The sequence below is a fragment of the Magnolia sinica genome, chromosome 5, assembly GCF_029962835.1.
Source record: "Magnolia sinica isolate HGM2019 chromosome 5, MsV1, whole genome shotgun sequence".
Taxonomy (NCBI): domain Eukaryota; kingdom Viridiplantae; phylum Streptophyta; class Magnoliopsida; order Magnoliales; family Magnoliaceae; genus Magnolia; species Magnolia sinica.
In genome coordinates this window covers 107,622,455-107,647,392 of record NC_080577.1, presented here as the reverse complement: position 1 = coordinate 107,647,392, position 24,938 = coordinate 107,622,455, and the positions used below count along the sequence as shown (strand labels likewise).

At 39.8% G+C, this 24,938-nt stretch overlaps 1 protein-coding gene across 7 annotated transcripts; it reads left to right on the top strand.

Moving 5' to 3' along the window:
- The first annotated feature begins 8,899 nt into the window (after positions 1–8,899).
- On the top strand, positions 8,900–24,271 carry LOC131246618 (protein MEI2-like 4). 7 transcript variants are annotated; one of them, XM_058246918.1, is made up of 15 exons: positions 8,900–9,346; positions 10,943–11,126; positions 11,610–11,655; positions 15,229–15,495; positions 15,579–16,021; positions 16,123–16,281; positions 17,997–18,113; positions 18,211–18,359; positions 19,502–19,587; positions 20,049–20,489; positions 21,280–21,949; positions 22,234–22,318; positions 22,428–22,496; positions 22,646–22,825; positions 23,637–24,271. In XM_058246918.1, the coding sequence occupies exons 2-15, from the start codon at positions 11,046–11,048 to the stop codon at positions 23,799–23,801; spliced, it is 2,958 nt and encodes a 985-aa protein (XP_058102901.1). In that variant the 5' UTR covers positions 8,900–9,346; positions 10,943–11,045; the 3' UTR covers positions 23,802–24,271. The 7 variants fall into 7 exon arrangements, with proteins under 7 accessions (XP_058102901.1, XP_058102903.1, XP_058102899.1 ...); XM_058246920.1 differs by having other exon boundaries at positions 19,499–19,587; positions 20,049–20,477; XM_058246916.1 differs by having other exon boundaries at positions 19,499–19,587.
- Positions 24,272–24,938: the final 667 nt, after the last annotated feature.

Here is a 24,938-nt window from a genome sequence, read left to right as displayed (position 1 = left end):
GTAACAAATGAGAGAGAGAGTTATGAGAGATAGAGTTCATCCCCTAGACTTGGGCCCTTTGGCCTTGAGTTTTTCTAAATTTTCAAAATAGCTCTGAGTCTCCTATTTAGAGTTGGAGTGGCCCTAATACTCCTTTGGCCACTAAATTCGGTGGGTAGGTGCCCTATGGCCCGATTAGGGCTCGTGTAAAAATTGGGAACAAACGGATGGATGATTGGGGGTTTGAGTCAACGGTTCGATCTTTAAACGGCCCTGTGGGGTCCATTCTAGTGATTGGAGTGGTTCTGGTGGCTCCTGGCCATGAAATTTATAGGATGGATGCTTCATGGCCCGATGAAGGGCCATGCAAAATTTGGGGACGATTGGACTTGGGGTTTGGTCGTACAAGTCCGATTTGTGATCGACGGCCACCGACCCACGATCGGGTCCCGAGTTGGTGGACGGGTGTAGGAAAATCCATTAGACCTCCAGTAAATATGGAAGAGATCCGATGGTTGGAGCCTGGTATCTCGATTTCATTTGTAAGCGCCAGATTTGGTCCTGGCATGGGTGGGATGCATTCGGATCGGTGCCGGATCCCATCTTAGGGTGCTGCTAGGTCCGCGGTCGCGATGGCCCACAAGCCCGAGTGAGCTCTATGGTTCTCTAAATTTTTAAATTTTTCGACCTTCGCGTCGCGAGATAGCCGTACGTTGTTGCTCGATGTAAATGGTCCTCGGCTTAGCGCCGCACTTGGCCTCATCATGGCCCGTCTGCTTTATTTGAATGGGCAAATCCTAGGTTAATTAGCTTGTGGTACCCCCACCGCGTATGTTTAAAACGTTCGTCCTGCGGAAAATTCTACGTGGACGCCCAGACAATGTATCGGTTGACGGTCGTTACACTCACCATGTGACCTTATCAAAAAATGGAAGTTAAACAAACATTGCATGGCATGCCCTATACCACCAACCTTGGTGTGTTGACGTCCCCTTATGTATGTGTTATGTCCACGTCTATTATCCAATTGCGGATGTCCTTTTGGGTAATGAGTTGATTTTTTGAGCTTGAAAAAATTTCGAGCGGAGTTCAAGCTTGACTCGACTTGACTCAATTCAACTTAGATCAAGCTCACTTGATATAAATATTTTGTAACTATTGATATATTTAAATAATTTATACATTATATGCGTGTGTGTGTGTGTGTGTGTGTATTGAAAACTTTAAAATTTAAACTCGACTCAAAAAATTAAGCTCAAACTCAAACTCAAACTCAACTCAAAAGATTAAACTCGAGTTCGACTCCAGCTAGCCTGAGCTATTGACCGAGTCAAGCTAAGCTGGCTAGTTAGGCTCAAGGACCGAGTTGAGCCGAGTTTGTGATGGGGTAACCTTTTGGTTGAGTCGAGCCGACCGACTTTCAATGTTGTTGATGTCGGTGCTGTTAAGATATCTAACAGGTAGGCTTAGACCGACTTTCTCTTTCGCTAAGAAATCTTAGTAGTATCGGGCGAAATTAGAAAATCTTATATTTATTCCAATTTCGTGTATGTATATATTGGAGTCTTCAACTGGGTATGCTTTGTCTGTTGCTTTTGTTATATGTTCATTGTGAATTCTATAATCCTCATTTCGAGCTATCACTACTGTTGGAATTGTACATTTGATTGTTAGCTCTATATTTATGAGATTTGTTATCTGTACTCAACTTTTGATGCTCCTAATCAAGGCTACTCTAATTATTATTCATGGGTAAACATTAACCAGATTGTATGAGCACGTAAGAACTCATTCACGTGCATTTTTTTGTTAAGTTAATACTCAAGATCTCAGGATCAAAATCTCCATACTTGGGTGCCAATTTGTGGGGCGTCACATGTTATTTAATGAGCACAATACAATCACAAAGTAACCCCTCATCATCTTCACTTCCACGATGCATTTACCAGTTTCCCGGGCTATCGGCACACGAAACATGTTATTAGTTAGACTATTTAATTTGAGTTACATATTTCTCATATATTTAGTTTATAATCCATCTATAGTGTCTCGACAATTTAAATAATATAATCTTAATCAAAATAATATAATCTTAATTTACACATTTCTCATGTGTGGTTGTAGTGGGTTGGATGGTTTGGCGAACCCAACTCAAGTTTGGACCAATTAATTTAGCTTGGGTGCCAGGCTGGGTCTAACATGTATGCCCAATCAAAATTTTAAGCCCGGCCTGAACCAACTTCGGATGTATTTCTTTTTATCTTACAAATGTCCTTCTCCTCGGTTAACTCATGCATCTTGAATACATGCCATTAACTTAGGACCCCTTGTGTTTTTAAGGGAGAGAGATAAAGTAAGAAATGGTTAAAAGAACAACTAATATTGGAAGATTAAAAAATTAATGACTTCTTAAATGTATTATTGGTTATAAACATTAAACAAAGATAAAATAATTTTAGGAAAATAGTATTATAAGGCAGACCTCATGGGAGCTTCTCATTATGTGATGTGACAAAAATCAGTAGCATCTAGAACTTAGGTGAGCTAGAAAAATTAAAATTATGAGAAATCATAATTAAAACACCTAAAAGCAGTTGGTGGTGCCCACTTGAGTTTTAGAATGGCCTTAAATTTGGTCTGACCCTCGTTGGAGTGGGACACAAACAATGGATGGGCTGGTTTCTAACCCATCTCTCATTGGGCCCCATACAAGAAGGTTTCAATGGGTGAGTATCCACCCTCAACTGTTGGCCATGGTGTGGCCCACCTAATTCATCGATTCGCCTATTTTTTAGGCCCCGCGCTCATCATCGAATGATGCATCTGATTAATGAGATGGATGTACATCACACGTCAAGGTGGGGCCCACATCGCTCAACCTCATAGTACCGTTTCTTATAATTTCTAGGTTTGTTGCTTAACCAAACAAAGTTAAAAAAGAATTAATTGATTTTTATTTATTTTATTTTTTATAAAGTTAGCCCGTTATTTAATGCTATGGTTGTGTGTAATCTTGGGTTATTGCATGTCATCAATTCCTCCAAATGCTCACGATTGGACAATCCAAAGCCTTTAGATTGGAGGAATTTCTACTAACAAATGGACGGTCAAAGGACCTTTTGTTGACTTCTTTACGACCATCCATTTTCTCTCCCTGAAGTCCCTCCATTGAATTATGAGAATCGTCTTGTTACTCTGACCACTGGCGTGCGATCCATCCAAAGGTGGAGCTGCCTGATGATCGGTTTGGATCTTGTACACATTTGCCACGTGGTGAAATCTAGCTTACATTTTAAGCGGGAAAAAGTGCCTGACACCCTGTACGCTGTGGGAGCGGATTCGGTCAGGTCGGGATAATACGCGTTCGGTCAGTCCGTGACCGTGGGGCCCACCTTGATGTATGTATTGTATATCCACTCCATCCAACCGTTATTTCAGATTCTTATGGGGCATGGAACTAAAAATCAAGCAGATCCAAATCTCAGGTGGACCATACCACAGGAAACAGTGGAAAATGACCATTAAAAAATTTATGTGGACCATAAAAATTTTGGATCAAGCTGATATTTGTCTTTTACCTTCATCTAGATCTTTGTAACTTTATCAACAGGTTGGATGGAAAATAAGAATTATGGTGGGTCCTAGAAATTTTTAAATGCTAGACGTTCAATCATCAATGTTTCTCTTCTGGTGTGGTCCACCTAAGATTTGGAACTGTTTCATTTTTGGAACTACCTCTAAAATCCTAATAAAACTGATGGATTGTGTTGATATACAGCACATACATTAAGGTGGGCCCCACGGCCACGGCCTGACCGAACTCGGTTACCCCGACTGACCGAATCCGCTTCCGTATGGTGCGTGGTCTATCCTGAAAAGGCTCAAAAGCATTCACGTGGGAAACAGGAACAGCCAATCACGTTGCCCATCATCGTCTGATCTGATCCACATCCACAACGGACAGTTATGAGATGTGGGGCCCACTATATCTCATCGCCTGACAAAAGAACCCCACACATCTCATCTCTCGTCGACCATATCCCAATTGGATAATTTCCTACGGTATTACGCGACGGATGGGCTCTTTGTTTGTTACTTTGTATCGCTGGGGCTGTGGTTCGGTGATCCAAACCGTTGGTTTGGTGGGGACCCACAGTGGTTGGTTATAAAAGAAAATTTATCTAATTTTGAGATCTTTATTGCAGAGTACTTGGCTTTTATTGGTTGGATGGGAACCGTCGATTATTTTGTTGGTCATCCATAGAAAGGCGCAGTTTTTTACACTTGGAAGAATTTTGGTACGTATACAGTATATGGTAAGGCCCATAATATCAACGGTCGGGATCACTGAAAATTTGACCCACTTGTCAGAATGAAAACCCGAACAGTTTTGTACGCCCGAGCATCGTGTAATAACGAATCATTCCTTTGCCTCCTAAAATATAGTGCGACTAAAATGCTCGTTTGGAACCATTTACTGAATGTCACCAAGTTATCTACGGTGATCACAGATGTAAATGGACCCATTCTAATTAAACATAATCTGAAAATAGTTGTAATTCACGACCATACTCACGCCATTGGTGGTTATATGATGTATGGTTAAAAGGACGGCCACTGTCCGCTGAAATTCAAGGTGCAAAATCAGACGGTGAAGATTTTCCTACTGATGTAACCTTCGATATCCGTTCCCTTCACAACAGATCCTATGATTTGGATGGTCTAAATCGATTACAAGTATGCCTTTTGAATTGTGGATGAGTTGCACAATCTAATAAACAGTGGTAAACACACACTCTATTGTGTCGCTGGGAGAGCGGGTAACGAAAACTATCCCGTAGGTTACGGAGAATGAGGTTCTCGTTTCTAACAAACGACGGAGCTTTTCCGAGCAGTTTTTTGATACGTTTGCGTGGCATGGACATCTGTACGCATGCACACGGTATGTTTGACCATTTATATCTCATTTAAACCGTCCAAATCATGGAAATAAACTTATATAGTATTAAAACATTTCCTGATTATATAAATATAATTTTTTTAATCCTTTCCTATAAATATAACTGCTATAAATTAAACACATCAATATCTCAAATTTGGCAGAAAAAATTGAATAGAATATTTAAAAATACGTAATAGATAATTTTTTATGAATATGTAATACATTTAATATAAATTAGACGGTTCAGATTTTACTTTTGCATTCCTTATATGAAATGGACCAGTGCATGCGCATATATTTCCATACTCTACAATGCTTTTGTTCAAGAATTATGGATCGTAGAGGCAGAACTCTGTATTTCCGGTGCACCGACATCGTTCCTGACCGAAAGCCGTTGCAATCGTGGCACATGCCTGACTAAAATCAAACCGTCCAAATTATGGGTCCTAGATTATGTAGATTATAATTAAAAAATGAGGAAAATTGGACAATTGAAACTTTTGATTATTGGAACCTATTTTATTAAATTTGGACCGTTGGTATTTTCACTTTAACCGTCCATTATATGTAATGAAACATTCATTTTATTTATTCAATTTAATATAATTTCTAGACTATGAAGCATCTAAAGTAGGTACCACTATCTCTATGGTTTAGATAAATATAATTCAGGTATTTTCACCTGAGTGCATGATTATTAACTATTACACTCTTCCAGAGCATCAGAGAATTACTCAATTGCAGCTTGCAGGCGTTGGACGTTGCACACGTGGCCACGTGGTCCCATCTCTTGGATTGGACTGTTATCATAAAAAAACCCAAAATCCATTCAACCGACGATCATGCAAATCGGGCCCGCATGGAAGATTAGAAAATCATTGGTTTGTCACCGTGATGTACGTGTTTCATCCATGCCGTTCCTACTATCCCTTCCACTAGCCAATGGCTAGAGGTCGGTGCTCTGTGGACCCACCATGATGTATGTGTTTCATCCATACCGTCCATCTATTGTTCCAGATCATTTTATGCTATGAGCCCCAAAATGAGGTTGATCCAAATCTCGAATGGACCGCACGGTGTTGATTGAACGTCCACCATTAAAAACTTCTTGGGGCTACAAAAGTTTTTGATCAAGCTAATATATTTTTTTCCCGTCATCCAAGTTTGTATCACCTAATCAACAGGTAAGATGTCAAATAACCATTACAGTGGGCCTTAGAGGGTTTTTAATGTTGGACATTCAATCACTACTGCTTTCCCATGGTGTGGTCCACCTGAGATTTAGATCTAATTCATTTTTGTTACCAAAACCTAAAATTATCTTTCAAAATGGATGGACGGTGTGGATAAAACACATACATCATGGTGGGGTCCACATAGCACCGACTACTAGCCATCTGGCTGGTGGCCGCGTCACTAGACAAACCGCGTCCAATGACCCTGGTCTTCTGATGAAAATGGACGGTCGCATCAAATGCCTGCGATTTAATCGGGTCTTGTCAGACGGTTAGGATCATTTCATGAGGGTGAATTTCCTACAATACCTGATGTGGGAAGTCCGTCCAACAACGAGCTCTGCGGTGCCTACCATTGTGTCCTTTCGACATCCAGTCCGTCCATTCGTTGATCCAGCTCATATTAGAACCTTACACAAAAAATCAGGAATATTGTAAAATCAAATCCACCACACCACAGGAAGGCGCTTATGATCAAAACCTTCTTGCGGCCTACTAAGGTTTTGAAACAAGTTGATACTAGTCTTTTACACTCATCCTGGTGTGGATCTCCTCATGAACGGATTGGATGGCATATAAACTTCACGGTGGGCCCCACGAAGATTTATTTGTTTTTGTCCGCATCCCCACTATTTCCTGCAGTGTGTACCGTTTGAATTTTAAATCTGTCTCATTTTTGGGTTCAAGTTCTAATATGAGCCGTAGAAACTGATGGACGGACTGGATGCGACACAGATCAACGGTGGGCCATACAGAGTTTTTGTCGAATTTACATGGACGGGACAAGTGCCCGATCGATCACCGTATATGTCCCCAAAACAAAGCTCCGCGCCCATTGGCTGTCCGTACGTTTAAAGGCACGAAACAACCCACATCCGTAGGGAGCGGATTAGGTGAGACCTCGGACTCACTCAAAGACGGTGCGGCTCTTATCGTGTGGCCCACCTTGATGTATGTATTCTATATCCACGCCGTTCATCCATTTTTTCATATCATTTTAGTGCACTATCCCAAAAAAGAAGCAAATCCAACCATCAGCTAGATCATTATAAGAAACAGTGGTGATTGAACGCCCAACCATAAAAAAACTCTTAGGACGTAACTTAATGTTTCAGTAGTGTTAATTTCCATCCAATCTGTTGATAAGGTCACATGAGCCTGGATGAAGGGTAAAAACAAATATCAGCTTGATCCAATACTACTGTACCCCATTAATAGTCAATTTCTACTCTTTCCTAAAGTATGGTCCACCTGATTACAGGTTCTTATTAAATTTTTTTTAGCGGGTAAAATTATCTGAAAAAACAGATGGACGGAGTGGATGCAGAATAAACACATCAATTAGGGCCCCACTGTATGGGCCGGACCGTCATGGGTGAGTCTGGTGTGTACTTAATCCGCTCTCTCATCCGCAGCCAACGCCGTTAAAACGGTAAACGTCTCACTCGCGTCCACTTGCTAACGCCGTCGACGCTGTTTCTCTCTCTTTTCGTCCATCTCGGTTAACGACGCAGGCCACGCCAAGCGTGGGATCCAACACGTGCACATCTACACGCGCCCCAGATGCGGCACTTTCATTGGTCTCTCTCTTCACTCGCGGTATCCACTTACAACCGTCGATTTCTCGTGCAAGTTCGGGCCCACCTACTCAGCGGATCAGCTAGATTCCCGAGGCAAGGAACATTCATCGCGGGCTTTCAAAGCCCAGATCTCCCACACCCATGCGAAGTCGGCACGTGAAAAGCACTCGTATTTGGCGCGCGATGGAATAAAACTAATCCCACCAAGTCATTCGCGCGGGTGTACTTTTTTAATACTCACCTCTTAAAACTGCCATTTAAGATACGTGTGAGAGATCAAATCCACTCATAACATTCCATATCCAAATAAATAGGCTTATATATTAATAATATGGTCCATATCTACTCAAAATCAAGGAAAAAACCAACGGCCCACATTTATAACAAAAACAATTCAGCACACCATTCAATAAAAAAATCCCGATTTTTTATTCCAAGCATATGCACGGTTTAAATAATGAAGAAATAATTATTTATATAAAATTTTCTTAATTTTCACATGTGTAAGATTCGACTCCCGAAAAATTTACACACGCGCGAATCTACCACGTATTCTTCCGTACAAATAGCATTCCCCGGTCTGGTTATTTTGGGAATAGATTAGGTGAGACCCCGGCCTCACCTAAGACGGTGCATCCCTTACATTGGGGCCCACAATGTTATATATATTCTGTATCCACACCATCCATACGTTTTTATAGATCTTTTTCTACTATTATAATAAAAATAAAATAAATAAAATTATCTGGTGGACCATACCTAAGGAAACAGTGGTGATTCAAAAATAAATGGTCACGAAGGTATTAGATCAATTTGATATTTAATTTTTACTTCATCGTGGCTTATGTGACCTTAACAACGGATTAGATGGAAAATAAAAACTACTAAAATATTAAAGTGTGACTTAAGAAAATTTTAATGGTAGACTGTTCAATCACCACTGTTTGCTAGAGTCCGGTCATATGAATTTGTTATTTGTTAATTTCTTTAATTTATCATAAATTAATCTAAAAAAATGGATGGACGGTATGGATACAGAATATATGCATCAATGTGGGCCCCATGTTAAGGGACGCACCGTGATGGGTACGGTCGGGGTCTCACCTAATTCACTCCTGGTTCTTTCCTTCTTCCTCTCTCCTCTTCGTTTTTTAATCCTTTTCCTCTCTTTCTGCCTCTGTCTGTTACGAACGAGAGAGGGTTCGGAACGGAAATCCAAACCCTCCCTCGTATCGGGCGAAATATCGGAATTATTGAAGAAAATAATAAAATAATATTATTTCTTTCTGTGTTTCTTTCTTTCTTCTTCTCTGTGTTGTAATCTTCCTTGCAATGCAGAGAAGGAGAAACAGATATAACTAAAAAAGGGAAAAAAAAAAAGAAAAAAAAAGAAACAAAAAAGGAATCGGCTTTGGAGATTCTTGCACGGCACAGATCCCAAACTCTCTCTTTCTTTCTCTATCTATCTAGCTTGCCTTGTGGCGTAATCTATTCTATTCGGAATCGGAAGGGGTTAAATGCGCACACCGCCTTCTCTATCCTTCTCTCTCTCTGTGTCGGAATAGGAATTGCAGAGAGCGGAGGGGAAGAGGGGCGGTGGTTTTGATCTGGTAGGTGGTTTGTTCGTAATTTTGTAGCTTTCTGAAGGGATTTTGTCTCGTTGTTGTTTTTATTCTTTTTTTTTTTTTATCTTAATTTTTTTAAAAAAATTTGATTTCATGATCTTACATTCATTTTTATTTTTCATTTTCGGGGTTAATTGCGCACCCCTGGCTTTCTCTCTGCTGAAATGGGGAAATTGCAGAGAAGATCTGCTTTTTTTTTTTTTTTTTTTTTTGTTTTTTTAATCTTTCATGATCATACATTCATTTTTTAAAATTTCATTTTAAGGGGTTAAGTGCGCACCCCTGGCTTTCTCTCTGTTGAAATGGGAAAATTGCAGAGAAGATCTGCCTTTTTTTTGTTTTTGTTTTTTTAATCTTTCATGATCATACGTTCTTTTTTTTTTTTTTTTTAAAAAAATTTATTTTAAATTTCTTTTTAAGGGGTTAAGTGCGCTTGCTTTCTCTCCATTGAAATAGGAAATTTGCAGAGAAGATATGGTTTTTTTTTTTTTTTTTTCTTTTTGTTGGTGTTTTTGTTCAGAATATATATTTTTTAATTTTGTGATTCTTTTTGGGGATTTTTTTTGTGGTGATTTGGCGTTTGAATTTGGGATTTTTCCTGCGGTTTATTTTTGTTTGAATTTTGTGGCTTTTTTGGGTTTTTAGAGATCAAATGATCGAATTTGGACATTTCTCTCTCGTTGGATTTGGGATTTTTTTTTCCCTGTAATCCTGCGTTTGAATTTTGGATGCTTAATCTTTTGTTTTTTTGGGCGTTGAGTTTTTTTTTTTTTCTCCCTGGAATTTTTGGTGGATTTTTATTTGAATTTTCTGAAATTTGGGGTTTTCCAGAGATCTCGTGTTCGAATTTGGACCCCTCCCTCGCTCCCTGCTTGGATTTGGGAATTGTATTTTCCCCTCTGCAATCCTTTGTTTGAATTTCAGGCGTTTGACCTTTTGAATTTTTGGCATTGAGATTTTTGAATTTGGACATCTCTCTCTCTCTCTCTCTCTCTCTCTCTCTCTCTCTCTCTCTCTCTCTCCCTCTCCCTCCTTGGATTTGGGAATTGGGTTTTTTCCCCTTTGCAATCCTGTGTCGGAATTTCGGGCAATCCTCTTTTGAATTTTTTGGCATCAATTTTATTTTATTTTTTTTAATCCTGGACATATGGAACTGTTTTTTGGGTGATCGCATGTTCGAAATTCAAGATTTTGCCATCTTTTTTTGGTTGGTTTCTTCTGGTTTTTGGGAATTGGATTTTTTTTTATACGCAATTATTGCAATCCCATGTTTGAATTTTGGGCTTTTGCAACCTTTTATTATTATTTTTGGGTTGCTTTATTGATGAATTTTGGGAAATTGGACTTCTTTGGGTGATCATGTGCTGGAATTTCCCCATAATCTTGGTTTTTTTTTTTGCCCTCCAATTTCATGCTCTTTTGGATGTGACAAAAATGCCAATCTCTCTCTGAGAATGGAATTTGATGAAATTCAGAAATTCAGAATCTCTCTCATTTAGAAATATTTTGTAATCCATTTGAGATGATTATGTACTGAATCGTATTTTCTCTTGCGACCATGTTTGCTCTTTTGCTCAACAGAGAAAAGATTTTGGTTGTTTGAGCGTCGTTCGGTGGGGAAAAATACCTGCGTCTTCTTTTTTATTTCTTCCCCTTTTTGGGTTTGTTGTATTGTAATCGAAGGATGCCATTTGAAGTAATGGATCAAAGGGGTTTGTATGGGCCATCATCTTTCTTCTCTGAGGAAATCTGCTTTCCGACCGAGGTGTGAATCAAATTTCAATTTATGATGCTCATGTGTCAGGAATTTGGATTTTTCTGTCTTTTTATTATTTTGCCATTTGGGTCTGATTTATAAATTTCTTATTCTTCTTCTTCTCCTTCTCCTTCGACTGGGGTGATCAGGGCTGTTGATCTTGCAGACCGCCATGTTGATGGACCTTAGCTTGAAATCACTATGATTGGATGCACATAGTTGTTGGTGCATTTTTTGCCCATTGAAATGAAGTACTACATTGTTCATCTGCTATTCACTGATGATCTACATGGTCATCCTCTAGATCAATAGTTTCGTTTTCCCTGAACACTGCGTTATGGTTATGATCTACATGGTGGCGCTCCAGATTAATGGTCCCAATCACCCTGGGCAATGTGTATGCATTAGATGGAAGATAAAGGAGCGGAAAATGCTCACTTTAGGGAACCTTGCTTTCTAACCATAATCACAATATTTTCTTTTGTTTTGCAGAGACAAATTGGGTTTTGGAAGCCAGAGTCCATGCCAGATCATCAGGGTATGTATTTTCATCTTCTTTTATGACATCTTTAACTGAGCTCTGCCAGATTTGAAATATGCACAACCATTGACACGTTACAAAACATATTCATATTCATCGAACAATTGACTAGGAACTAATGCCTTCTAAAATATGCTTTTGTCATTTCATGAACCTGGCTTGCGAAATCAGCCCCTACTAGTATAAGAAAATTAGCATTTCCCCATTTGGATTCGATTTCTTATCTATTGCATGCAGTGTTTGCAGTATTAGTATCAATGCGTGTGTTGCACCCTTGGGATACCAAAACATATCGGTATCATAAAGGAAATATTGTGTGTCGAGGAATGTATAAGTGTCTGAGGTTAACAATGGTTAAACATTGGGAAAATGGTGAATTTTTTCAATGAAACTTTAGGAGGTGTTACAAAAGACATGATTACACACTTAGGACTCAAAACATTACAAAAAATAAGTATGCATAATAAGTTTCCATTGCATATGATTCTTAAAATATGCACTACTTGACAAAAGTGATGCACCTAATATCAAAAAAGAGTTCATATATTCATAATTCATACAATACAAGTTCCAAACATGAACAATACATCGAAAAGCCAAAAAAGAAGCAAAGATACTTAGCAAAATTTAAAATAAAATTGATATTTTAATTATTTATTCTATTTTTAGTTAAAAACAATCTTCTTTTGAAAAATTGAAGAAACCGTCTTCAATCCATAGATTGGCCTACAAGTAGTTCCCATTTATTTTTAGAGAACCTAATTACAATTTAAATGGGTAAAAATGGAAGATTTTTTTGGATTTTCTCCAAAATGTTCCTTTTTTGCAAATTCGAAAACCGAAACTTCAAATCCATGATTTTGCGTGCAAAATATGTATTAATCATGATTTATTAACTTATTTCTACTGAATCTGAGCAAAAGAGTTGTGTAAAAACAAACAAAATCACAAAAATGCTACAGAATGGGTTCTGGCCTGTTTTCGCTCTTCGATCGCAATTTTTCCACCGAATCCTTGATTCCCTCCAAACAACTCAAAACTTGTCTAAATCCTACGACAATGGATTCCACAATTGGGGAGGAAACGGAGTTTTGGGAGTTTTTTTTTTTCCTTCCAGTTTTTTGGAAGAGTCTGCCTTGATATCATCAAATACTTATTGCATGTATCGACACTATCGAGGAATATTTGTTAAGGGGCAGTGCGATATTTTGCGATATATCTTGTATATCAACGATACATGTGTTATTCTTGTCGATACATGGGAATTTTACAATTCCCCATATATCTCCTATCGGCTCCACGCGGTATCGATATTGCAAACCCTGATTGCATGTAATTTGTTGGAGGGGAATGGAGGCGCCTTGAGCTTAGTCTTAGTGACATGGACCTTCTAACAAAGTGCAGCTCCTTCGAATTGCACTACCAATTCATGCTCCAGCTCCGGTTTCCTAGCTATTTATACTTCCTAACAGTTTGAAACAGTCGCTTCGTTGCATCTGCATCTGAATCTTCTTTGGTCTTCTTCCTCTGTTTGAAAAGTGACGAGATTCATTAAAGAGAATGGAGGAGGAAACAAAGCCCTCAATTGCCAATGCAACAAGTGACCCTATTGTCACTCGAAAAGGCCAACAAGAGCAAGGGGAATCCCAATGCCCCAGACCCACAAAGCCCAAGCTAATTACTATTTACAATATCCCCAATCAAACGTCTATATGGAATGCGTTTGACACCTCTGAATTCCTACCTTGGCCATTTGATGATCATGATAGGATTCAACTTTTTATGGAATCCACTGATGTGCAATTTTCTCCTCAAAGATTCTCCTATTTATTTCCTTCCAAAGGCCCCATAGCGGAAAATAATAATAATTCTAGAGTGCCTCCTTTAAATGGCCCATACTGCAAAACATCACCAATTGATTTGTTGAAAGACCAATAGACCTCAGCTTGAGAAATGAAGAAGTTCCAAACCTCTCTCGCTGCATGTGTGTGAAAAGGTGGTCCACCAACTCTTTTGTGCACATTGAGCATTTTAGGGAAAACCATGTTGTGCTTCCTTAAATTGTCCAACATTAGGATCTTGTTTCCCATAGCCACCCAAGCAAAAGCTTTGGCTCTTGGTGGCAAGGGAGCGTTTCAAACTTTAGTGCAAGCAGGAGAAGCAACACACCTTAGTAGGGTTTATTACTGCACTCGAATTTATTGCTGATTCATGTCATGCTTCGTGCAACTATAGACCAGTTTCTTATGGGAGGTGTTATTAACCAAAGCAAGTTGTAGTTGTTCTTGTGATCCCCACACAGCTCTTGATCGGTGGTTGTAAATTTGTCAACACGTGCTGATCCCTTATGTATGTCACTGTCTCTTAGGAGCTGTTTGGATGTAACTCACTTACAGAAAGAGCTTTCAGTAGTAGACAATATTGCTGGTAAAGAGTGTGCCTATAATGTTTGGGTATTGGGAAAGTCCTTGCATGCATTGATTAGATTGTGTTTAGAACTTTAGATACTGGGAAAAAGATGTTAGGTACCAATTTGTGGGTATTTACACGAGAGAGAGCTCGACACAATAAATTGGGTGTCACTTGTGTGCAAGAATTAAGACATCCATTGATTGGGTTAGGCCAATCGGGATTTGGTTATGCTCGAGCCTTTTTGAGATTTGAGGATGTCTGTATTCATGCATGGTTTGAAGTGCTGTCTGACAGAACCCAATACTTCTTAGTCTCTGGACAGAGTGATATGATGCATTTTTCATATGAATTGCTGATAATCATCATTATCATCATACCCAGTGTGACAAATGTCACTGAGATTTTGAAAATCTCACAACGATATCGCGACAAAATCCACTTAACGGTATTTGTTGCGAGATAATCAAAATATTGGCAGATTTTAAAACATCGTGGCTTTATCACGATATTATTGCAAAAAGGACTAAAACGCATAAAGAATTTGTTATATAAACATATGTAAAGATAAATATATTTACAATACATATTTTAAAAAAAAATTTGGCAAAATTTTCCTGATAATATCCTGAGTTACACCATAAAATTTGAAAATCTCATGTGAAATTTCTGGGCTGAGAAATTGCTGAGAATGAGATTGTCACTATGATGTTTACCTTCTCCCCAGCTGTTTCTAGCATACTTTCTTACCCTATTTTGCCAAAAATTCTTAAGGCCATATATTTGGACATATGAATTGCCAATTCAGAACTTAAATTGATCAAATTTTTTTTTTTACATGTGTTCAGACAATAATGGTGCCTATATACAACCCCATGTATTGGTTTTGGAACCAGCTGTACTTAGAAACCCAGATTCATGTGTCAAAATGCTTGTTTTGGTTATGGCCCTGGATAGAGTGTAATGGTGGAACGAGATTCGTGTAGCCAACCCCAGCCAGTTAGGATAAGACTTAGATGATAACAATGATGATTTCTTTCCAAATTATTGCGCAGTGTATTCAGTTTCTTTTGCCCTTTTTAATTCGTGGGCTTCTTTTTCATCCAGTTTTTGTTTCTAGGGCTTGAGCTAATGCGAGCCTTTTGCTTGATTCTTATTCAGGAGTAGGAATGGAAGGAATATCATTAGTGTCAAGGAAAAAGTCAGATACTTCATCGCTGCTGGAACGACACTTGGTGAATGCTGAGAGGACATCGAGTCTTTCCATGACCTCATGGAAGGTTACGAACCGGGATATTGGATCACACTCAAATTTATACATGCAGCCTGCATCCTATTTTGTTGAAGGAAACAAGGTTGATTTGGATGGGTCCCAATATGAGAACGGTCTCTTCTCAAGCTCCTTATCGGATATATTTAAGAAAAAGTGTAAGTTCTTATTTGCTGCATAGAGTCATACCGGATTGGTTGACTTTTCACCTTAATTGACCCTTTGCATATCAATGGTGCAGTGAGATTATCTTCAAATGACATCATATACGGTCAGTCTGTTGACACAATTACCTCCCAATTTGAGGAAGATGAGCCTTATGAATCTCTCAAAGAAATTGAGGCCCAAACCATTGGAGACCTCCTTCCTGATGATGATGACTTGCTTTCTGGGATTATTGATGAACTCGAGTACATTGCCCAACCCAATACTGGGGATGACAGAGACGAGTTTGATCTCTTTAGCAGCGTAGGAGGGATGGAGCTAGAAGCAGATAATGGTTTAAGTTGCTATGGAGGTAGCAGAAGTTCGGATTTTATTGGGGCGATTCCTAATGGTCAACAAGGCGGGTCAAATAGCCCATTTGCTGGAGAGCACCCTTATGGTGAACACCCTTCTAGAACACTTTTTGTGAGAAATATTAATAGCAATGTCGATGATGCTGAGTTAAGGATGGTTTTTGAGGTATTTATATAACTTGTAGTTAGTGGATTTCATTTGGTTTTTGGTATTATCGGGTCTTTGAGTTTCCTGAATCTTGATGATTGTATTGTGTGTGTGTTCAGCAATACGGAGATATTCGCACACTTTATACTGCTTGCAAGCATCGTGGTTTCGTCATGATTTCTTACTATGATATAAGGGCGGCCCGTAATGCGATGAGAGCACTTCAAAACAAGCCATTGAGGCGTCGGAAACTTGACATACATTTTTCAATTCCAAAGGTTTGCTTCTTTTTCTTCGTCTTCCTCTTTTTCTCTCCACTCAGTATTTTGATGAACATTTGGTATTTATTGGAAATTGGTTGTATCTCTTCCATTATGTTTGAATAGTTTTCTAATAATAACAATACTTCTGATTTTGAGTATCTGCATCTAAAGCGATCTTATTTTCTTAAAACTTCCAATTTCCAATTGGTGTTCATCCATGATATCATTGTAGCATGTCCTTTAATGCCCATTTTACTGACTTTTCCTCTTTGATGGCGTGGAGAATTTGCGCCCACTGCATTATCCCTTCCACACCCCCCCCCCTTAACGTGTTTGGTCCACTTTGACACCATAGATCTTCCCTTTGAGTGAAACGAACACGTTCACTTGGAGAATGGTAAGTTTTCAATGTTAGTCTGTTTTCATTGTCTGTCATGGCCACAAAACAGCTGCTCACATTAAAAAGAAAAAAAAAAGAGAGCTGTAAATGTGGCAAACATGGACAGCATATGGGCTATGAGGTGTGTGTGTGTGTGTGTGTGTGTGTGAGAGAGAGAGAGAGAGAGAGAGAGAGAGAGAGAGAGAGAGAGAGAGATGAAAAAAATTTGGAATGATCAGATAGAGAGAAACAAACTGGAGAGAGGGAGGGATGAAGGATGAAGAAAAAACTGGAATGATCAGATAGAGAGAAACAAACTGGAGAGAGAGAGGGAGGGAAGGAAGCTCTTTGTCTGTCGGAAGCTCTAAAGCCCCCATGGCCAGGCCTTTGTTCTGGGCGGTGACTATCACTAAGATCTACACACCCGGTAATCTTCAAAAAGGAAAATGGCCCCATCCTAATATGTGCTTTTTGTGCTGAAAGGATGCATAATGGGTTGATCATCTTTTCATATGTCAATATGGCTTCCTCTATCTGAGCTTCTTTTTTCAGTCTTTTCCAAATTGATTGGGTTCCTCTAAGTGTGGTGGCGGATCTTATTCAAGCATGGACCGAGTATTTTCCAAAAAGTTGCCTTTGCCTCTTTGGGGAATTTGGGCTATGTTGCCAACAAGTTTGAAGGTGTTCCTAAAATCTGACCTTATTCTTGTCCAGAGAAGTCGATGATCCCAAAGTGTAGCCTTGAAAGGTAGTATATGGAGGGCAGCTCCTCCAAGGCTATTGGAAGCTTGACATTGACAGGAGCTCTTTGGGTAACCCCCTGTCCTTTAGGGGCACTAGGGGAATTTTAAGAGACAAAAATTGGGTACCAAATTCAGCTTTCCTGGGCTTGGGCTATGATTTCCTCAATTAAGGTGGAGTTATTGGCTGTTAAAAAGGGGAGTGGAGATCTTTGTCAGTTATCTTAGTGGGTCCTTAATAGTGGAGGGTGATTCAGCTATTGGGCATCATAAAAAGTGTGCTGCCCCTTGGAGTCTTTCCTTTGTATTTGGTGATGGTGATGAATGCAGGCCTTCTCAGAATGAGGGTCATACAATTGTACGGCACATGTAGCCTTCCGTCTTTCTCAGTTGAACATCCTTGATTTCTTTCCAATTGGCAGTTTAGGGTGTATTTTATTTTCAATTGTTCTTTTAGTACTTGGGTTTCATTTTCATTTCATATACCGTGATTTTTCTTTCAAACATTTCTTTTTCACCCTGCTTTGTTAGTATGCGGATAAACACCCACACATGCTTATGCAGTTTTCAGGTTGATGTTGTCATTGACTGTGGGTTTTATTTATTTCTAGGATAATCCTTCAGACAAAGATATTAACCAGGGAACACTCGTGGTATTCAATCTTGATTCTTCTGTTTCAAATGATGAGCTTCGGCAGATTTTTGGTGTCTACGGAGAAATTAAAGAGGTGATCAGGCTTGTCGATGTTTCCACATTGCACTTTCGCTTTGGAAAATTTTCTTGAGTATTATTGACATTACTAATTTCTTATTTGTGATGTGTAGATACGTGAAACTCCACATAAACGTCATCACAAATTCATTGAGTTTTATGATGTTAGAGCCGCTGAAGCTGCTCTGCATGCTTTGAACAGAAGTGATATTGCCGGGAAGCAAATCAAGCTTGAGCCCAGCCGGCCAGGGGGTGCACGACGGTAGTATTGTCCAAACACACTTGCGTGCTTTCTTGTTTCGTCATGTTTTTGCACCATGTTCTTGAAGCTTTGCCTCCAAGTTGTGATTGGTTCCACACCTTTAGTGGCAGAGCTAATCCAATTTTTTGTTTGTGAAATGCGGAAACAAAAACCACCACAAGCATGTTCCCTTTTTATTATTATTATTATTAATAATTTAATTTTATTTTATTTTATCATCGTCTGCCCCAAATCGATATCAAGATAAGAACAGTTAGTGATTTGGACCTAGTGTATCCTATCTGACTCAGAGAATAGAAACACCCAAATGCACCCTTATGATTTTAATTTGTTCTAATTTGGTTGATCTCATGTACTCAATTTGGCCGTATGGCTTCCATAATTGATAAACATCTGCAAATGTCGGAAAAGAGTAATTGGATCCGCTAAAGGGAATTTTAGATGCTTTATCATGGGATTTAATAGCTTCAGACAGAGATAAAGTTGAGAGCTTGTTTACCACTGAACCAATGTCATCTTATTGAGTTCAAATATGCTTAGGTTATTTCGTCCATGGATTGATTTCGTTTGTTTAAAGTTCTATCATCATGCTTTCGTCTATGCGATTTGAGGGGCACTAGTTCAACTTTTGTGAGGAAACCCAACTCTACACCTTTCTTGCTAAATGCATTCATGAAGAGAAATTGCTTGCACCATTGCCTTATATGGTGTGCATTTCCATATCTTGCATTCATTGACAATGCCACCATCAACCTGGATATGGGTAAAGTGATACATTTGGGTTGATAAGCCTCGTTCCGTTGTTGTGCTTCTGAGATGGTGTGAAGCCAAATATGAAATTTAGAATGATACTTGTTCCTGATTGCCAGATGTGGCTGTTATTACCAATTCATGACTCTGTATGGATGTGCATTGGGATGTCTTTTCTTTCTCCTTTTTGAATTGGAGATCTAGGTCTGTTTGTTTGTTGACATAGCTTATCACAAGCATGGACAGATTGGAATATAGAAACAGCTCGTGTGATGTTAATTTTACTGCCTCTTGTCATTACCTTTCTTTTTTTATGTTTTGTAGCACTTCCTTTTGTATTTTATATTTAACTTGTTGATATTAGATTTCTGACGGGATAATGTTTTTAGCAGCTTGATGCAGCAGTTCTCTCCTGAGTTGGAGCAGGAGGAAGCTGGTGGATTTAGCCCTCCTAATAGCTCACCACCAGGAGGATATGGTGATATGCTTGTTCCTCGTAGATTATTACTCCTCCCTGGGTCCTACTTTTCCGACTCACTTGTGTGAGATTGAGGGTTTCCAGCATACGTTCCGACATGGCACGTTTGCCAGATCTTAGCTGTTCATCATATGTGAAAATGTCTTGCCCAAAATGAGGTCACACCACTCTTCCAGCAGCATGCATGTATATATGAGGAAAATGGAAACTGGAAACATATGATGAATGGTCCAACATTCAGTATGCACGGTTTGTTTACGTGATTAGTAGACCCCTGATTTTATAGGGTGGGGCATGTTCGCAATTGTCTATTATCCTGCAAACATGTGCTATGTCAGCACGTGTGCCACAGAAAACCCTCAAACTCATGCAGTCAAGTGCTTTCATTCCTCCCTGTCCTAATGCATGTTATATTAGACTGTTGATTTCTTAAATCTGATTCTGCATGGCATCGTTTCCAGGACCAGTCCCTCACGAGCCGATTAGATCCGGTTGCCTTGATAATGGGGCTATCGATGGTCTACATTCTGCGCTCCGACCACCCATTAGCCCATTCATTGAAAGTGCATTTCATGGGATCTCATCTAGCGTTCTTCACAGCTTGTCCTCTCCTGTTGGTGTTGCATCTGTTGGCAATCATGGCACTCAGGCTGGCCTTGATGAGCACAGACATTCACTGGACCAGATGAAATCCGGTTTTCAACATGTGCCAAATTTCCGTCCTCATTCACTTCCAGAATATCATCATGATGGTGTGAGCAATGGTGTCCCAGCCATGCCGGCAAGCATGAATTCTGGCTCTGGGCCAACTGAAGGGATTGCTAATAGGCACATCCTTAGGGTGGGCTCGGGTGGGTCTAATAGTCATCCCTTTGACATTAACAAAGGGGGTAAGTGCAAAGGTTGGTAGTGCTTTCATTTTGTACCCTTATTAGAACTGAGAAATTATCAGGACCTGATGCATCAGCATGTGAATACTGTCCTATTACCACCATACCCATACAAGTCGTATCCTTGGTTCATTGACCCTGACGATTGATCTGACTGGCCCACTGGATTGGGGATGCATCAAATATTTCCTAGGCCTTCAACCGGTTGCCTATGAAGACCACCACCACTGTCATTAGAGGCTTCTCCTAGCTATTTGGGGCCGCTTTGAGAGTCTTAGTTTGCCAATCATTCCTACCTATGGCCCTATCAATTCTTATCAGTGCCTAAAATGATGTGGTTAAGAAATAGAATATGAGAACATCAATCTGATAAAAGAAGGTCAAAGATTGTGTGGTTAGTACCCTTCCAATCTAAAAGAATTTTGTTGCATCCCCATTTACAGTGGGGCCCATAGTAGAAATTGGCTGTATTTCGATACTCTTTCATTGATTTTTCATAAAAATAGCTTTGCCAAAAAAGAATCAAGATAAAACAATCTGAATCACGAAACTATGGGTTCCACACTCGTACAAACTGGGCACATTTGGTCGCTACTCACATCCTGATGCATCACAACCCTATAATTCCTCCCAAATACGTTTGCTCTGGTTGAAGTTGAGAGAGATCACTTCTTGACTGGCCAAGATTGAATCTTTTTTTTTTTTTTTTTGGTTTAGCTAAGAATTTCTGGTATGATGGCATTTCCATTAATGAGGTCAGGTCTGACTTTGCTATGCAACTAACAGCCCCTATCTTTTGCAGCTTTCAGTGCTGGTGGGAATGGAAGCTGCCCTCTCCACGGACATCATTATGCATGGAGCAACTCTAACTCATATCACCATCATCATCCTCCAAGCCCCATGATGTGGCCAAGCTCGCCATCATTTGTCAACGGCATCCATGCTCATCCCGGGCAGCAAATGCATGGTCTTCTCAGAGCACCGTCTCATATGCTGCAAACAGTCATGCCTTTACACCACCCCCACCACCATCATGTGGGATCTGCACCTGTCATCAATTCCTCTCTCTGGGACAGGCAACATGCCTATGCAGCAGAGCCAACTGAGGCATCTGCTTTCCATCCTGGGTCCATTGGAAGTGTGGGGTTTTCCAGCAGCTCCACATTCCATCCGTTGGATCTCGTCTCTCGTAGCATTTTTCCTCATGTTGGTGGAAACTGCATTGACCCTTCAATTCCCTCTCCGAATGTCGGTTTACCTTCCCCTCAGCAAAGGGCCCACATGTTCCCGGGCAGAGATCCCATGATTCCCATGCCAACATTGTTCGATGCTCCTAATGAGCGGATTAGGAGCCGGAGAAATGATGCGAGTTTGAATCAGGCTGACAGGAAACAGTATGAACTTGATATTTCCCGCATATTGCATGGGGAAGACACTAGAACAACGCTCATGATTAAAAACATCCCTAACAAGTATGTGGTCCACCCTGAACCATTTTTTATTACATACCTTCTTTTAGCCTAGTATTTCTATAGATTTATCATATCACTAGTATTTTATTATTCCAGAGAAAATATTTGATGTTCAATCTGGAAATTTGCTTGGCCAACAAACTGCACAGGGCATATTTGAACTCGGCTTTATTTCCTTTGTATACTATCCATGATACAAGACAATTTTAAGATTCACATGCACAGTGTTTTCTTGTTTGTTTTCTCTTCTTGATCATTTTACTCTGAATTGGGCATGATTACAGATACACTTCTAAGATGCTATTGGCCACAATTGATGAGCATCACCAAGGGACCTATGATTTCATTTATTTGCCAATTGATTTTAAGGCGAGTTACTTTTAACCGGATGAGACTTTCATTTTGTAATCGTGATCTTTTCTGTTTCTATGGTATTGATTCTGACTCAGGTTTTGCAATGTTCTTTTATATTTTGTAGAACAAATGCAATGTAGGCTATGCCTTTATCAACATGATCGATCCTATGCAGATTGTTCCATTCTTTCAGGTTTGGCCCACGGTGTGGTCTGATGGTAGACTGTAGTCACAAGATATCATGTTCCATTCACAATTTGTCAAATTTCTAGATGGGATTTGCTTGTAGTTTGTCAGCTTCTCATGTGAAGTTGTGCTAAAGAAAGCGAATTGTCTGTGCAGGCATTTAATGGTAAGAAGTGGGAGAAGTTCAACAGTGAGAAGGTGGCATCTCTCGCATATGCACGGATCCAAGGGAAAGCTGCTCTCATTGCTCATTTCCAAAATTCAAGCTTGATGAATGAGGATAAACGATGCCGCCCCATTCTTTTCCACTCCGATGGTCCAAATGCTGGCAACCAGGTATACAAGCCCTTGCATTGTAGTTCAGAATGCCAGAATGGATCTTTTACTTTTGGGAATATATCACGATAAGTTTATCAGGCAATACGATACAACACGTCATTACATCCTGATATAGACATAGTATTTGAACGCATCACCCATAGATTCCACCATAGACGCTTCTAATGGAATTCCACATCGTACCAAGGTCAATTATATCAGAATGTTGTCATCATCATCATCATCATCATCATCATCATCTAAGCCTTATCCCAACTAATTGGGGTCAGCTACATGAATCCTGTTACACCATTCCATCGTATTGGGAATGTGTCAGAAGAAATTCATACCATAATAGAGTTTGTTCCAATGGGTTATCTTAGACCATGTTTTGTAGCCACTTAGTTGTGGGAATTATTTAGATCAGAGCCACAGCAAGCATACATTTTGTTGAGGCTATCAATTATGTCTATGTGGGCCCCATTGTCCCAGAACATTGATCTGATGGACCCCACCATGATGGTTTATTACCCAAAGATGCCCCAGATCAAAAGATCCCAACCCTTTTGGTCACTAAGTAGCCTTCTTTTTGTTGAATGTAGAAGGTTCCTGTAATAACTGTCTTTTATGGGTCACTGATTGAAGCTTTAGGATCTTCGAGTTTGAGAGATTTTTGGCATCACCTGGGGGTCGTCCATCCAGGTCAATGGTCTGGATCACAAATTGCATTGATGAATGCCTCAATTACTGTTCTCCTGTCCATCGCATGAGTTGAATTGGTTTTGCTAACAAGATTGAATCCAATCCTAAGCTACAAATGTCTCTCCAGGAGCCCTTCCCAATGGGGTTAAACATCCGATCCAGGCCGGGCCGAACCCGTTCCAACAGCAACGAGGAGAACCATCATCAAGGCAGCCCACCTCCCTCAGCCATTGGGGAGGAATCTAACAGCGGGACAGACTCTTCATCAGGTTCTTCAAAAGGCTTGGAGTGACCCCACTTTCCAAGCGCCACTAACCTCTGGGAAGAACCAAAACACACACCCACACTGGTTCCTCTACAAATTTCCTCACAATTCCAAATAACGCTGCAGATTGAATGCAAATGGGGACCTGATGGATTCTTTTGGGGAGAAGCCTTTTTAGTTCCTGTTTTGTATTTTTTCGGAACCAAATGCGTGAAATACAGAGATTTTGGCCGGTCTCGAGGAATAAAATGTATAGGTGGTTTCTGAGCGAAGGGAGAGAGCGATGTTTATGCTGCGCGGTTTTGGAAAAAAGAAGAAGAAGAAGGTTATCTCTTCATTTTCTTTACAATTTTTTTTATTTTTAAATTTATTTTTTCTGTTCCTTTGTTTCTGTTCACTGTAATTTTTGTTTTTGATGTGTTTTGCTGTGTACTAATAGTAAAAGAGGGCGATGATGGGCCCTATCCACTAATGTGAAGGTGTTTGTCTTGTCTTTTTTTTTTTTCCCTCTATTTTCTGTTGGAGAAATAATCCAGTGTTAGGATTGGGACACTTGTATGTTCCTACACATCGATCTGAACTGTCCATTAGATTCGACGCACATTTCATGGGGGCTACCATGAAATAGCCATCTGATTCTAAGCAGGAATGGGATGGTTGTGATGGCCCGAGAAGAATAGATTTAGTTAGAAACAAGGCAATCCATGATGGGACCAAATTGCCGAGTGGGCAGATGATCGTGACTTTCCATTAAAAACAGCTACCCATCCGATGGTTAGAATGTTCAAATCAGTGTGATTTTTGTATGCTGGTCAATTAAATGGACAGTCCAGATTGATCAATTGGACTGCCAAGCATCCAGATTTGACTAGGAGGAATGTTTGGGTGTCTTGGCTCTGGGATCTGCTTAAGCCTTGAACAGTTTTATGGATCTAGGGTGAAACCTAAAGGCCTGTTTGGAATGCAGGATTAAATGGTATTGAACTCCATTAGGTATTACATTGGACCAATTGCAATTCAACCCTCATTTAATAACGTTTTCATTCTCCGTGGGAGTGGCGAGGAAGTTAGATCCGTTGTGTTTGGTGATCCACGCCATGGATCAGCTGAGCAGGATGATAATCATGGCGTGGCCTATGGTTTTCATGGTACTGATTTCGTGCA